This window comes from Numenius arquata, chromosome 5 (genome assembly GCF_964106895.1).
Source record: "Numenius arquata chromosome 5, bNumArq3.hap1.1, whole genome shotgun sequence".
Lineage (NCBI taxonomy): Eukaryota > Metazoa > Chordata > Aves > Charadriiformes > Scolopacidae > Numenius > Numenius arquata.
Genome location: NC_133580.1, coordinates 5,145,001 through 5,161,400, shown reverse-complemented (window position 1 = coordinate 5,161,400; position 16,400 = coordinate 5,145,001). Strand labels below are relative to the sequence as shown.

The 16,400-nt window shown below is 39.6% G+C and overlaps 1 protein-coding gene across 1 annotated transcript; it reads right to left on the bottom strand.

The window, feature by feature from the left end:
- Positions 1 to 304: 304 nt before the first annotated feature.
- CENPI (centromere protein I) lies at positions 305 to 15,247 on the bottom strand. The gene is made up of 20 exons (XM_074147722.1): positions 14,929 to 15,247; positions 14,501 to 14,638; positions 13,429 to 13,547; positions 12,222 to 12,329; positions 10,995 to 11,043; positions 10,664 to 10,710; positions 9,865 to 9,954; positions 8,277 to 8,405; positions 7,880 to 8,044; positions 7,497 to 7,617; positions 7,202 to 7,293; positions 6,753 to 6,870; positions 6,590 to 6,654; positions 6,037 to 6,134; positions 5,489 to 5,624; positions 4,922 to 5,046; positions 3,803 to 3,851; positions 3,403 to 3,636; positions 2,043 to 2,084; positions 305 to 1,248 (listed from the first exon to the last, which is right to left on the bottom strand). The coding sequence occupies exons 1-20, from the start codon at positions 15,119 to 15,121 to the stop codon at positions 1,117 to 1,119; spliced, it is 2,250 nt and encodes a 749-aa protein (XP_074003823.1). The 5' UTR covers positions 15,122 to 15,247; the 3' UTR covers positions 305 to 1,116.
- Positions 15,248 to 16,400: the final 1,153 nt, after the last annotated feature.

Here is a 16,400-nt window from a genome sequence, read left to right as displayed (position 1 = left end):
TACGTATTAGTCAGATCATCTATTTGAGCCAAGAAGTGTGGTACTCAACCTCGAGCCAACCTGATTTTGAGAGGATGAAGAAACCGAACACATCCTTAGTGGCTCTGGAGTCACTCTCAGGACTGATTCCTTCACTGGATCCAACTAGAGATTCACAATGCAAAATTCTGACCCATCTTTCAAGTGGTTCCAACCTTAGTTTACAGCAGTGAAATTCAGTTCACTCAAATTTTAGAGACCCCAGTTCAGCTTTTCCCAACTTCTACTCACTGTTAAAATGAAATAACAGGAAAAGCGATATTTTGTAGCAGAGTTTCTTCAAAATGGCATGTTGGAAACATTTTACAGAATATAAATTATATATATATGTACACGTATAATATACAACACATACAGAACTAAAAAGACAAGAAGGAAAGCTACATTTGCACTTATCACTAGAAAATGGTGAGCTGGTGGCAACGCTGTTCAAGTGCTCAAATCATCAATAAACCATCAACCGAGCACCAAATTTTCCAGCTGCACAAGAAGAACATTATAAGCAATGGCAGCAAAATGTCTCTTTTACAAGGTTCATAATGAAGCTCAGGAAGGTCAGTTTGGTCAGTCTGTTACAAGCCACTATGTACACAGTACAACAGGGAATTGGGAAACTCGTAGTGGTCCAGTCCAGTACGTAAATGGTATCCCTGAAAGGCTGATTGAATTGTTTCTCATTACCTACTGTCAAGGCAGGCAAAGCAGGTCAGGAATCAACGTTACTTATCAATGAAGCAGCACCGCTCATTGCGGTTTCGAGACGGAAAAAGTTTGTTTCTCAATCAAAGCAGATACTCCAACAGAGAAAAACGAGGATGAAAAATGTGGACAATACATAACATCTGAGCCCAGCAGCTTCAGACCAGAGAAGTTCAGCAGGGACAAGAGCGGGTCCGGTGCTAGTGAACCACGGCAGCCTAAGCTTTCCCTCCGTGTCTTCACTTTCCTAAAATAGGTGTCAGTACAAAGGGTAATTGTTCTGTGTCTCTCCTCTGATGGTGGAAGAATTAGTGACACGGTCCATTATATTCTGTTTTCCTGCTCCAGATGATAAAAAGGCTCCAGTGGGTCCCAGGGTCACACTTGCACATTCTCTGCTTTACTGTGGGAAGCCTGGGAAACGCGATTGATGCTGCTTTCAATAAAGACCTTCAGGCCCTTTAAACCTTGCGCATAGAGATATTCCAGATACCAGTTCCACCTCTTTCCCTATAAAAGCAGAAAGAACAGTCAGATGTACAGGACGTAGCTTTGTCTCCTTCTTAGGCCAATCTGAAAAGGTCTGCAAATATCTCCTTCCAGAGTTTGACAACATCCATCCTAGTCTGTAAATACCCGCAGGTAAACAGGGTCACGTCCTGATCCCAAATGATCCAACTTTCCACTTATGTATTACACATTCTTAGCTTGAACATGACAAATCATGATTTATTTATTTTTTTAATCCCAGTTTTAAAAAGTCTATTAGATCAACAGTGAAGATGTCAGGAACCAAATAAACACGGGTATTAAATCCTTCCATCACTAATGATGATTCCTCCAGATCAGGTTTGAAGGACACTGTGACACAGGAAAGGAAACAAACTGCCACGGTACTTGCTCAGTGGAGGATCCCTGTTCAAAGCTATAACAAAGCTACACATCCATCTCAGAAATTTAATATTAAGTTCATGGATAATAGAAATTCTGTTTCAAGTACACCAAAATTACAACTTTTTTCTGAAACCTCCAGAGAACAATAAACAACCTTGTCCTGATATCACACTGGCTCATGGAAGAAACAAAAATCTCAGACCACTACCCACAGATGGCTACACACATAATTTCTCAGATGTTGATTCCTTGTTTGGCCCCGTTAAGAGACTGAACCAAAGCCTACAGCTGGAATTTTCCCCTTTAAATATTTTATAGAGCATTAGTGGAATTAATATTATCACCTCATCCTCTTCTACATAGCTGCCGAAAACTAACTCTTTTCGCTTCACTAAAACAAGAAATCTTACCTTAATTAAACTGAAGTTGAAGGTGGTATCCTCTGGCCAAGCCTTAAGGAGAGGGAATAAAAACAGTACCAAGTCAGACAAGAAGTATGTCCAGAGTTGCTGGGTCTCTGCTTATTCCCCTCCTAAATCAGGGATTTCAGGTGTGCAAAGAAATTCAGAGATTTTATTAATCAAGCTTCAGAATGGGCTTTCGGTATCCCAGTGTGTCCACAAGCAGCAAGGTAACGTGAAAACCCTCTTGCCCTCTGCTGTAGCATTACAGGATAACAGCAGAGAATATTTATAGCTCTCTTTAACCATTGTCTCTCTACAGTGTAAAAGCTATCCCTTCAAAACATCAGATCGGTAATTCCCCACAATGGGAAAGAGCAAGAGAGAATCTACTGACATTTAGATTATTGCCTGTGTTCTCCAAGTGTGCTGCGGAGCACTGCCCTCTGGTGCTCAGCACTGAAGTGTTTAAGAAAAGATGACACTGCAGCTAAATATTTTTTCCTGTCTTAAGACACATCTTTCTTGGTTCTGCAATAGGAAGACAATAAAAGCCTCTTTCTTGGTTCTGCAATAGGAAGACAATAAAAATTCTCCACAGAAGGTTTGGGTTGTTTTTCTTGTGTTGTTCATTTGTTGGGTTTTTGCCTTTTTTTTTCCTCACAAAGAACGGCATCTTTGTGCACCCCTTGGATCAGCCTAAAAACCTGATTTCTCAGAGCAGCACAAACATCTCAGAACAATAACAACTCCGGCATTCTGCTCCCTCCACTACTCAGTAGATGCATTGAACACAGGATGGCACCCAGAATTCAAGATAACTATGAGCAGAACTCATATCAGACAATACAAGACAGCACCATATTATCTTACTTCTGTACTTGAAGTAGCTACTTGTATGTCTTTTTTTAATAAGCCATTCTCAAAAGCTACTGCAAGAGCCAGAAAGCACTGCTAAAAGTTCTACTGTGTGCACCTGTATACAATTTAACTACGTATTTATTGACTTTCTGAAGTTTAAATGTTTAGGTCACACTCTGTGTTTTGGGAGGCAGGATGCACTATTGGGAAGCTTTTACTGAATTAGTCATTTATTTCATTATTTAGTATTTTAGTTCTATCCTCAAAACGATCATAAGCACAAGTTCACATCTAAAAGTGTTACAGTCATGCCTTCATATTATGCAAAGGAAGACTATTCAAATTGTGCCACTGATCTGACACAAACACAGAATGCTGTGCCAGCTTTTGAAAGCTTGGTTGACTCTACAGGTCAGCCAGAGGACCGAGAGATACTTCTCCAGAGAAACTGTCAAGACAGAGCACCTGGTGCTATGGAAGAGGCCCAAATGTTGGCCTACACCATTACCTGCTGCAGGAAGAGGAGAGCATAGCCCATCATGGCTGGGTGGTAGACAATGTTAAAGCTGCTTTTGAATTCCTGCACTGCAGTTTTCTGCAGCAGTTCGTCATCCATACGAAGACCCTGAGGATGAGTATCCTTCTGGAAGGCACTGGATGTCCACAGACAACCTACCATAGCTACTATGTACTGGTTGTACTCTTGGTACGTCTGGCTACTGAACTTGAATTGCAGTATTTTCTGAGGGACAAGAAAACATATATTGATATTTACTGAAATCGCATCCTCAAAGCATTTGTGTGCTCCCTCCAGTCGTTAAAAGAATGTCACCAGAACACCTCCCCTCCATTCAACACAACTCCTCCCCAAGGTCCATTCTAGCACATCACAGATTTGTCCACAATACCTTTTTACTCAGCTCATTTTCTTTTGCAGCCACCAAATTGGTTCGATACCTGAAAAAACAAACAGAGGATAGAAAGTTAGGGGCCTGTCAATTTTTACCGCCTAGCAGTGTTGAAAAAACCTAGAGGAACATATTAAGAAAGCTTATTTCCTCCATGAGAGAGATCATCAAACTTTACTGGTAAAAGAAGATATGGAAAAGAATTCAAAGAAACTGTATCACTTGGCCTAGACCCACACTTTCCAGGCAGAATAGGGAGAGCCCCAGTAATATTGATTTCTTAAATGATTAAGACATGACCGGTTTGTCTGGGACAGTCACCTTCATAAAGGCAATACTCAAGAACTAACGTACAGTCTTAAAATCGGCTGTAGTGTATTTTTAAGGGAGACTTCCATTCACTAAGCAGAGAAACAGAAGCCACTGGAAGTAATGCGACTTGACAGTTGTTCTATATAATAAGCACTAGCTCCTCTTATTTCCCAGAGACCATCCTGTCATGTTAATTACCCTGCAGACTCCTTAGAGGAAAAGCCACATGGCAAGCCTTGTGCCAGCTGTCAGCAATTGGCTACTCTTCTTCTCAGATGCAACCACTGGAACTAACGAAGCCAAGAACAGCAGCCCTGTTGGTGGATCCTGCAGAGCGCTAAACAGTGCTGTCTGTGGACCCGAAGGCAGCACGAGGGCAGTCCCAAAATCCCACAGAGTTTGGAGGTGGCAGAAGTGCTTCCTATTCAGCACATTACAGAATTTGTAAGGAAAAGCTCAAGACTAGTGATCAAAGCACTGGAGGGAGAAGTTGCATCGTTAACTGCTAGTGATTCCAGCTGGCTGACTTAAGTTCTCGCAAAACAATATGGGAACTCCTTCCTTCACACATCAAAGATGTGGGAATAATACTAGGAAAGAGGTCAGAATCTTGCTATTTTGGAGAACAGATAAAAAAAAAAGTAGAAACTACAGCTATAAAATCCTGTATCATGAAAGCTGGGCACAGCTGGAACATTCACCTTTGCCTTACATGGTAAGAAAACGTAGATGTCAGATTTTACACCAAAGTAATTTCATTTCCAAAAGACTGAAAGAGAAGACAAGGAGCCCCCACACGTGTAGTACCTGTACATGATGTAACAGAGCTGATTCAAGCTGACAGAATCCATGCTGAGAAGCGCTGGGTAGAAAACTCCAGCAGGAGGCATTATCAACAAAGGCAGATTGTACCTCAGATACATGTCACACACCTGCAGGAATGAAACAAATCCAGGCAGATTATTACTGCCATTAGTACACCCTGAAGCACTTAAGAGCAAAAGAGAGCATGACACTGCATTCCAGTTGGCTCCATCAACTTCACCTAGTGGGGAAGGCCAGGATGAAGCAACTCCATTTGTCTCCTTCTCAGTATGAGACATTCATCATCCATATCTCAGTCTCTGCTTCAACCATTTAGGTCTACCCTATATTTTGGTGTGGTTACTTGCTGAGTCAAATCTACCCACATCCCTACGGATGCAACAGCAGCAGCTGCCACCTGTAGATCTACCAAGTATTTGGAATATTTGCATTTAATCACAAAGTCTGTAAACTATAACAAGGAAGGTGTTTTCATGCTCTAGCTTAAAACAAACACAAACAGTCTTAGAGTATCGGGACTTTGCAAATCAAAATGAATGGGATACGTACGGTCTCATAGAAATCCAGGATGAAGTACAGCAAGAAAGTATGATTGTTTTCCAAATGCAATGCAACAGTAGAGATCCATCCAACGAAGTGGATCAGTTCGGCCACCGTGTTCACTAGTCCAGAAAGGGTGGTATTCCTGCAGCCATGACATGACGCAACATTAGTGTATGCACCTCTTCGCAAGCAGTAAAAAAGGAAAAGTGGTAAAAGAGGAATTGAAGTTTATCCTTCTGCCTCATCAAGCATTCAGCACCATGCATTTGTTCTTCACTATACCCAGTAACACACTGTTACCAAGATTATTACAAACATGACCCAGCTGTCAGTGTTACAAGGACTTTGACTTCTGGACATTTAAGTTTTCAGTGTCAATAGAAATGATAGAAAAGAAAGAGAAAGAACAGGATTGACAAGGTAGCTTACAATGTAGCAGAAACATTGCATCATTATTAACCTTCTAGTCAGTCTTTATGCAAGGTAATAGGGCTAGAATATATATCTAAATGCATTAGTGAACACTGTATTGCATTTATTTCAGATAAACTCACAAAGAATGAGCTTGAGAGTCAGCCTCTGAATCTGAATGAATCACGTGCCAATTTAACCAGTTCTGTAACAGCTCTTTCAGGCTCTCAAGAACACTGCACTGCAACAGGCAAAGAGAAAACAGGTTCATGACAATTTACATAAGTGAATAATACTAAATAAAAAACATCATGAGAATGGACTTATACAAGGCAAGATATCTAGAGCTTCTCAGGACCACAAAGAGCAGTGAGATAATTGCACGTCCTGTTGAACTGAATGTATGCGTGACATAGTATTTGTAAACTCACCTTCTCCAGGAAAAGCTGAGTTAAAATTGCAATAGAACAAACCAACTATCATTTTGTGAACTACCAGTTCTTTCTATTTCCAGTGCCCCAGAAATAAAGGCACTCAAATTCCCAAAGAAATTATGTTGTAAGTTTATATTTTACCCTCTTTTGGGCATAGACTTCCCCAAAAGAATCATACGATCCCTCAGACTGCTACACCTGACCCAAGGGCAGAGAGCAACACCAACTAGAAGTAAACAGCCACTGTACTCACTTAAATTACCTTAAAGTAAAGGGACGATGTGAAGAAGAGCTGTACCAGGGGATCGTAGAGATGTGACTTCACTTCTGAAACAAAGGAGAAAGCAGCACGATATCTGTGAACAAATTCTATGCCCCAAGGTGAGACACTGTCCAGCCTCACCCAAAGGATCCACAACACGTACCAGAGAAGGTGCTGAGGGGGATCCAACTCACAAGTCTGAGGACTTGTGGTCGGCAGCAGAAACCATCCCAGAGAGGAAGGCTCTTATACAGGAACTCTTCACAGGAAGAAAATCCCTCCTACAAAGCAGAAGATGAACACTTCAAAACTCATCTCAAATGCCTGCACTGTGCTTACTTCACCCTAGAGAAAGAAAGAGGCCTCCACCTCCTTCTTGCCATACAATTCACACCAGGACATTCAAATTATCATTCTCAAGGTCATTCTCAAATTATCTTCCCTGCAGAAAGCAAGGCCATCTCCAGAATATTGACTCACTAGAGGAATATGTATTTTTATTACTTGAGACACCGTCACTTCTCAGAGATGCTACAGGAAGCAAATAAGTCCCAAAAGTACTTTAAGGGAAGACTTTGTGACACCCTTGGCTTTCACAAAACAGGCACTTACCTGCAAGAAACACTCTGTCTTGTAGACAGTTTCCAGGAAGTCCTTGAATTCTTCTTCATATTGGCTATTATCAGCCACACACCAGGTACATTCTGAACAGGAGAGAATACTATATTTGAATATGAGCACAGTAAGAATAAGCACAATCAGAAACAAAATTCAGTTCTCCTCCAGTAGTTTTAATGCTATGTGATTAATCACTATAAATCTGAATAGCAAAGTACCATTAGTGAAAGGTGAAAAGCCTCAGACATCCTTTACCTCCTTACTATGCAAGGCAATACAAAGTTCCTACCTTCCTGAAGAGTCTGGCCCATCCAATAGTAGAGCCTCAGGTAAATGGATTCATCTTTGATGCAATTCATGTAGTGAAGCAACAAAGGGTTTGTTAGCACTGAACCCATCTGGGAAGGAAACTGTAAAAGAAAAGAAAAAAAATAGTTATTCAGTATTTACATCAGCAAATTGCCAGAGAATCACATTCTATCAGAGGTGTCTAATCCTTTTACCAGCAACAAGACCATCCCCAGGACTCATTCACCACCTTCAGGCAGGACCAGATGCTCTGTCAGAACCAGGTAGCCCACACACTATTCACATATAAACAGAGCATAGAGGAATTTCCTTTGATTTCTCAAAACGTTCAGTGAGTTTAATCGAGACCTTCCTGAAACTCACCTCTAGACGGTGGATATTTTGTAAAAGCTGAGAAAAGGTCTGCAGTTGCTCCACTGGAAAAGATTCATCCATACTGTACAAATTAACAAGCTTCTTTTCTCTGTCCTCTTCTAAATTATTCCTGTTTGCACTGCTTGCAGGTATAATCACCTGGGTATTCCATTTCTGTAGAAAAGAAACACAAATGAATAGCAATGACTCAGTTTACAATGCAATCAAGTGCACTTGTGACCGGTACTCCCATAAAGACCCTGCTTTGCAAAAAAGGTATGCAGGCTTTCATTTATAATGGGAATGCTGCATTTCTATATAGCTACACCACCTTTCCCAGTGCTGAAATAAAGCCTGACTCCCATTATTTGCACCTTCTAGGGTCTACCTTAGGCCCCGAACCTACCCTTTTTCGTGACTGAGGTTGAGCTGTGCCTAAAACCAGTGGCTTCAACACTGGAGAGTTTTCCTGGTTTCTTCGCCTCACTGCATTGATTGCTGCTTTCCATGGGCCCTCTGAATTCTTGAAGTAAGTCTGAAAACATAAATCAGACATCTATGCAAGACGACAAACTAAGTGACAGAAAGATCAGTTTCTATTCTGATAAACGTCACCACAGCGATGTAGATACACTCAACTCTGCTTGACAGATCACGAGGTTAGGTGTTCCCAGCACAGAACCCTCCTCGTTCCTCAATTTCATTACCTTTTGACTATAGTTCAACAGTTGTGCTTTTATTCCCTTCTGAAATGATGTCCCCATTTTCAGAAGAGATCTCCAACACTTCTGATTTATAATCCTCATTCTGATCAATCATCAATTCAGAGAATAAATCTCAAGTAAACATTAAAATAAAACATGACTGAGATACGGTTATGCAAGTTACTAGGAGGAAAGCTTCCGGAATTCAGCATCATTGATATCCGCCAAACAGAACAATTCAATGAGTAATCCAATTCTCAAATTAATGTAGATACTACAGCTGAAAACTGGAGAAATGAACCCAACACATTTTCTGCACAAAACTTATTTTTGTCAATTCAACTGCAATCAGTCTTTAAATCCTAATCAAGTGCCAAACCATCACAAAAGTATTCAGATTGGTTTGGGTCTAGGTAATCAAGCTTTTATTGTACAAGTATTCATAAAAACAGTTGAAGATGTATATGGGTTTCAGTTGCTAGCTATTTACTTCACTTCTGTGCATGCCAAAAAACGTAAATTTTCCAACAGATGACTGTTGTGCAGCACAATGCAACATATAAATTTATATAGCAATGTAAATACATAAGCAGATTGAAATAAATCAAATTTTATTTTTTAGGAACACAACTTGCTAAAACATAAATTGTGTCGCCTCTAGAAACACCAAAACCCTAAGTCTATCCCATTGAAGTATCAAAAGAAAATTTGTTGCAGAATTTATGTCTCGCCTGCTGCTACTTTCTGTTACATATTCCGTTTCAGCTACATATATTCTACTTGGTTAAAGGGCTAAGCATACTCACAGGATACACTAAAAGAGAAGTCGTATTTTTTGCTGTTACCTTGAGGCTCTGGCAAAACAGCTTACCCCATTTTTCTCCACTTTTTTTTTTGCTCTTTCCTATGACATAGACTTTCCAAGTGGGAAGTTACTCACTAACTTCCATTGTTATTTGTACTCGAGAAAGTCAGTGATTTGGACAATGCCATGTACAAATAAGACAGTTTGTTTCCTGAAGAACTTAACATTGTGTGAAACAAGTCAAAACCAGCAAGAACACCAGAAGGAAGATTTAAGTAATCCTCATTACAGTCCAAATCATCTCATTGTACTGAAGAGGAAACAAAATACAAGGCAAGGAATCCTCCTCTAAACCTGATTTCAGTCAGTGAAAAGAGGAAATACAATTAATCTTCACCACTAAATCATGCTATAGCTTAAATGGAAATCTCAGTACAAATACTGTCGTGAGTACTGGTTCCAAATAGATTAGATGTAATTCCTACCTTCATTTTCCCAGGAAGGGCTATGGTCACCAACTCGGGACAGAAGAGTTTGTAAAGTGATAGTAGAGCCTGCAGATGAGACTGCATTCCCTGTCAAATAGCAGAACAAGAGAAAAAACGTGGGGTATGTTTTTGATATAGAAACTGAATACTGTATTCTAGAAGCAAAAAAAAATACCCCAGTGATTAATAAAAACTTTCTAAAGCTACATGCCAGTAAGTAACCATAGGTGAAAAAATGAAAGTTAAAGGAACAACAGAAACTGTGTCAGTGAAATACAGGAGGAAGGGGATTGAAGAAGGAACTTCCTGTAGTCATAATTCTAATAAAAAGGAATTTAACAATCAAAACTAAGAAAAATAGTTTTCTGCTGTCTAAATCCTCCAAAAACATGTTATTATAGTAACAGGTTTTCTTACAAAAAAGGCAGCAAGATCCTCTACAATCTTATATTTCTCAGTCATTTCTGATACTGCTTGAAAAAGAAAGATGAACAGAAAATTAAAGATGGTAATAGATAAATGAAGCTGCCCCTTGCTTCAGAGATTTCACCACGTCTAGCTATAAAACATACATCTTTTTGCACATCATTGCATGTCCTCACAAAACACAAGTAAAAATTAGGGATGCACTTGCAAGATAAACAAGCCCTGATGCTACAAAGACTACAACCTACAATTCCAACACTAACCCTGTCCTGAGACGCTAACCGCTCTTTTCCACCCTGTAAGGACATTAGCTTTACAAACTGCATTATTAACCACAGTTGAAACTCTACAAGATTTGAAATAAACTCACCATTTTTGCTTGGAGGTCAAGCAGTTTCCTAATCCGAAAAGGCTTAACTGAAAAAAAGCAATTAAGTACATAATGGATTTAAAAACCGCTGTATCAGACATTTAAGCAAAAACGCAATACCACTTTTATTACAGAAAATCATGGCAAGGCAAGCAGAATCAGTCAGTCTTATTCTAGGCTATTAGATAGAACTACCACTCATGGTTCCTTGCCTTAAAAGCAATATATTGGCTAGTCATTGTATTAGCTCCGTTGGAAGAAAAGGCAGCACTGGCAAAAAGAATAAGAAACAAAATGGTATTCCCCATCTCATACAATTGGACAGACTCACCACTTTCTTTCCTCGTCAGCAGGTAGAGCAGGTGACAGACATAGGGGCACTGCAAAGAAAAAGGCAGCAATTAATTATCCTGCTGGTGCAGATTGCTAATCAAGATACACTAAAAGCAGCATACAGGCTTCACAAGCTTATATTGTTTCATTCAGTTGGCTGCCTCAAGCCATCACTGCGTCCCCATTGCAGTAGAGCAAACCTTACCTCCCTCGTGAAGTAGCATGTTCTTTACATGTCACATACATCAATTTTATTTAAAAGTATTAGCTACGCTATGAGCGGTCCCTATAATCAAGCAGTAATCAAGCTATTTAGTGAGCTTGGATCTTGTTTTTTGGAACGCGGTCTAGACATTTCAGTAGTCAGCAGTGAAAGTACAATTACATTTTCAAAAAGAAAGGCACCTTTGAATCAAAATAATTTGATTCTTCTAACTACAGTTGAGGCTGTAAGGGTCTTAAATTAGTTTCGCACCAACTCTGCCGCGCTTTCCAATTGACCCATCGTGCCTGAAGATGCTCTTTTAAACAATAAGAACATAAATCCAGTTTTATGAAAAGATTATAACTAACATTAACCTGAAACCATTAAAAAATTTGCAAGAAATATAACTCAAAGCCTTGGAACTTTTAAAGTCTTAGCCACAAAATATCCTAAACTGAAAGAATATTAACAATTCCTTATCTGACATGACTGCCAAGATGACCTTAACGTGAACTGAATCCAAATAATTCAATATTCCAGCACCTGGATTTTATAGCTGCCAAATAGCAGACATCTCCTGATTGCTTGTTCTCATTTTAGCTACATTTCAAATTAATTAATTAACAGCATTTAGAGTTTCTCACCTTTAAATAAACATTGCTCTAAAAGGGTTTGTTTTTTTTTTTTCTTTTTGCCCAAGGTATGCAAGTCAGTTTCTCTCCCCAGGAGCTGAAGACTTCACCTGCTGATGATGACATCAAAGGCAATCCCAGAGACTGCAGTGTCATAGGTACTTTTGGGAATTTATTAAAATAATCCTGCAGTACTTTCCTGTTTCTGAATCTAAATTACCCAGCAATCTTAGAATGCAAAATGAAAAAAAGAAAATAAATTCCAGCCAGCAGAAAATGATCTCTAACCAACAGCTACTCCAGACTAATTCCAGCATTAATACACATACTACTAATGAACATTTAGGCATGTTTCTGTCAATTCTATCTATTCTTCAGCTCTCCTTACCATCTTCTCATCTTGCAGGAAGGAAAAGAAGAAACCATAGAGGGCATGAAGTTGTTCCTTGTGATCAATGAAGTCAAACATTGTGATCAGCCATCTCAAAAAAAGCAGCTGCGGATCAGAAAAAGACCATATGACATTAAGTGATGGGCAAAAGCCAATTTAAAAGACACAACCATTAAGGATACACGCCACTCTCAAAGACAACCAGATAGCTACAGATGAACAGTACAGGGATAATTTAGCTGCAGAAGAAAGCCTGTCAAGAACACCAAATGCCATGTCAGAGTGGAAAAAGCAGCTCAGTTCTCAATATGTGCCCCTCACTACAGGAAAGACACTGAGGGGCTGGAGCGGGTCCAGAGAAGGGCAACAGAGCTGGTGAGGGGTCTGGAGAACAAGTCTTATGAGGAGCGGCTGAGGGAGCTGGGGGTGTTCAGCCTGGAGAAAAGGAGGCTGAGGGGAGACCTTCTCGCTCTCTACAACTGCCTGAAAGGAGGGTGTAGCAAGGTGAGGGGTCACTCTCTTCACCAAGGTAAGAAGGGGCAGGACAAGAAGAAACAGCCTCAAGTTGTACCAGGGAAGGTTTAGATTGGATATTAAGAAAAATTTCTTCACAGAAAGGGTTGTCAAGCATTGGAACAGGCTCCCCAGGGATGTGGTTGAGTCAGCATCCCTGGAGGTCTTTAAAAGACATTTAGAAGTTGTGCTGAGGGTCTTGGTTTAGTGGTGGACTGGGCACTGCTAGGCTAATGGTTGGACTCGATCTTAAGGGTCTGTTCCAACCTAAACGATTCTATGATGTAAACCTTTGAGCAGACTATGTGAAAATGAAAAAGACTGCTTTTCTAGCTTTAAGTCATGTTGCCACAGCCAAGGCACACAGAACCTAAGGGATACCTTGCTGAAGATGGTGAATAATGCCTCACATAGCTGAAGTATTTCACAGAAAAGTTGGTGGAGAAACCATTCCTAAGGAATTCAGAGACACAAGACAAGCAGAAACTGTGCAAATTTCCACCCATGCTTCAAAAATGTTCCTCAGTTCTCACTGGTGTTCAGCAATGGGTGTCTCTGCCCCCCTAAGTAACAGTATCTTATGCAACAACCTTGTACATTAAAGCCTCAGGACTTGTGCTTCCTGAAAATAATCTCTCATCATCATTCCCTGCACAGAAGCAGTAACTGCTGCAAACATTTCTTAAGTTACCTGGGTGCTGCCTGAACATTTGCTGACACAGAGCAAAGATACAGATGAAACCACAGAAGTTTCTGGTATTACTGAGGCTGGAACAAGGCTCTTCAGTAAACGAGTATTCACTGTATCAGCTGGAAAACAAACATTTTAAAATAAGATGTTGCTCACATACCAGGTTATTTGATATGGTTTTGCAGCTTAGGTCAAAATTCCCCCTGGACAAGATTATTCAGAGCTTCCTTGCTTAAAGTAACAGTGCACAAGAATCTAGGAGGGACTTACACATACCTCAAAAAATTATGAGAAACGTTTCTTTCCAGCTTTAAGAAAGAAAATGGAATATCGAGTATTTTAGTACTGAAATAGTCTTTAGACTCTTGGCAAGACAACCAAAAGAAACACAAATTCCTGGTAACATTAAACAAACAATTGCTTCATCAAAGGAGTATATGACTGTCAGCAAAACATCAGCAGGTTAGTGCTCATGAGATAAGCTAATAATTTTAAATCAAGAAAAGCACTAAACTACTTGCATAATGGGGAAAGAATACTTTGTGCTTGAGGGAGGGGAAAGTTTAGGGCTTGTTTCATTGAATATTTCATTATTTCGAAGTATAAATGGCGGCCATCATTTCCAAGAAAGCAACATGAGAGCTGCACTGACACTGCCAAATTATTTATTAGGATGATATTTTAATTTTAGCAAGTTTCACTAACACAACTATGTCTGTTCAATTATTTTGATCGTGGGCAAAAGAATCCTGCACAAACAGTTACAACAAGGAAGAGACACATGGTTGCTAAGGACACACATTAAGCCTTTCAGAGACCTGCAATTACAAAGGAAATAAGCTTTTCAAAACATATTTGTAACAAGCCATAATATTTTTCTGGTTATCACTCTCCTGTGGCAAGAACGGAGGTTATTTTTGGCCCGAACTCAGAAGTTACATGCCAGAAAAATTAATTTTACACTAAAGTACCTATCAATACAGTCACCGTAAACACATTATCTTGAGCAGGTTTGATTGGAGGGGAAAGAGACATTCACAGAAGACACATTAGCAGTATATAAACATTTTACCAAGTTTGCCACTGAGTGCCACTTTTAGCAATACATCAAATCCTTCAGGGGGTAACCCCTTTTGCAGGGCAATGCTTTCCACAGTAGTCAAGTGTTTCTGCAAGGCATTGTTCTTTTTCAGTGAAACACGGTCTTGAACTAGGAAAATGAAAAAAAAAAAAAAAGACAGACAAAACACACAGATGAAAACTTCTGAACTGCAGATGAACTGTTTTAAACTGATCTGTCCTGAGATATATTCCTTTTTGTTGGGTTCTTTACATAGCAACAGGAAGGGGAAAACCTTTTAAGACATTAAAGAAATATTACAAAGCTTAGGCATTAAAGAGGGAAAACAGCAGCTAAAATTAGATAAATTTTAAATTATTATTAAGAATTTAGCTATTATATTTCCAATCACAAGTTGCTAACTTTAAAACCGCTCTTACCTTTCTCAAAGTAACTCAAAGCTTCCTCAAGGGAGTCTTGCTTGCTGTCATTTTTCTGGTCATTAGGAGACTCATGACTCTGGACACTTGTTTCAGGGTCACTTTTCTTTCCTTTACGCCATGCAGAGAGATCAGTTTGATTTTTGTGATGAATTTGCTGCTTTGGGGTCTCAGATCTCTGTCTTCGCTGCATCTTTTGAGAGTCCCAGCTGAGACCAGAGAATTTTACTTATATGTCATGTGGGTTCCAATCCTTCATTATGAAGAGGCAAGAAAATAGATCAACCTCCAACAGTTGAAGAACATGAGAGCCCGTTCCCTGCAAAGAAAGAAAGATGTATTTTCCTGACAAACACATTTTAGAGGCATCCTTCATAACATAACAGAGTAATTTCAGAGGAAATCATTTGAGCCACCTGCCCTCCAAAAGATCAGAAAATATACTAAGATGCACAGACAACAGTGTATCAAAACTCCATTCTTTCTCTCACGGAAAAAACGGAAGAAAAAAATCACAAGTAAAAATTAGCACAAACCGCTTTCAAATTTATCTGATAAAATTTATATAGTATTTTGATCCTAAATTAACATAACCAGAAAGTCAGCAAAAGACAATCAACAATTTTCTTCTGAGTTTATTTTGTGCATTATCATTTTCATTACTTGTACTGTGTGTGACAACATCATCAGTCAAAAGGTCATGACTTCCTGCAAGGTAATGCACAGATTTTAAAGGACCATAACAACACTTATTTTCCAATTTCACAAAATAATTAGATTTTGCTGCATCCTTTCTACCTAGCAGCTAGGATAGAAAAAAGATATGAAATTTTGGTAAACTTCCCAGTGAAGGACAAGAGCTACCAACACTGCAAAACTGCCTAGCTCTGGGTGAAATACAACCAATAAAAGTGTCATTTTCTCCTCAATATGCTGAAGACATCAACCTTTTACCCCCAAAATATGCAATTTTGCTACAATTGACTGGATTTGGTAGAGTATGTATGCATGTCCTTGGATTGCTGGAGCCAACCTTTGCTTCCCAGCTTTTCTGACACAATAAACCAGAATGATTTTCAATTCATGCTCCCCCTTCAGCTCTCACCTTTTTATGATGTCAGAATCATCCCTATTTTCCTATAGCTTTGTTACTAACTTCCCTGTGCAGCATACGAAGAAAAAATCTCTGGCTAGCTATGTCAAGTCCTCCTCGGAAACACACGCCGATATAAACACACAGGGCATTCACATTTACAAAAGAAATCTACTGACTTCAGGTGAAATGTACCCCCTCAATATTAAAGGGTGACACCAAGCACACCAGAACACCCACAAAGACGCTCTGCGTGATGGTGACTGAGATGCTTCAAAACAGTCAAAATTCCTGATAGCTTGACATGACCTGGGCTGACATGTAAGCTGCAAAAAACCCCAAACACGCTGGAATCTTGCTGGGTGCACCTTGAATCACC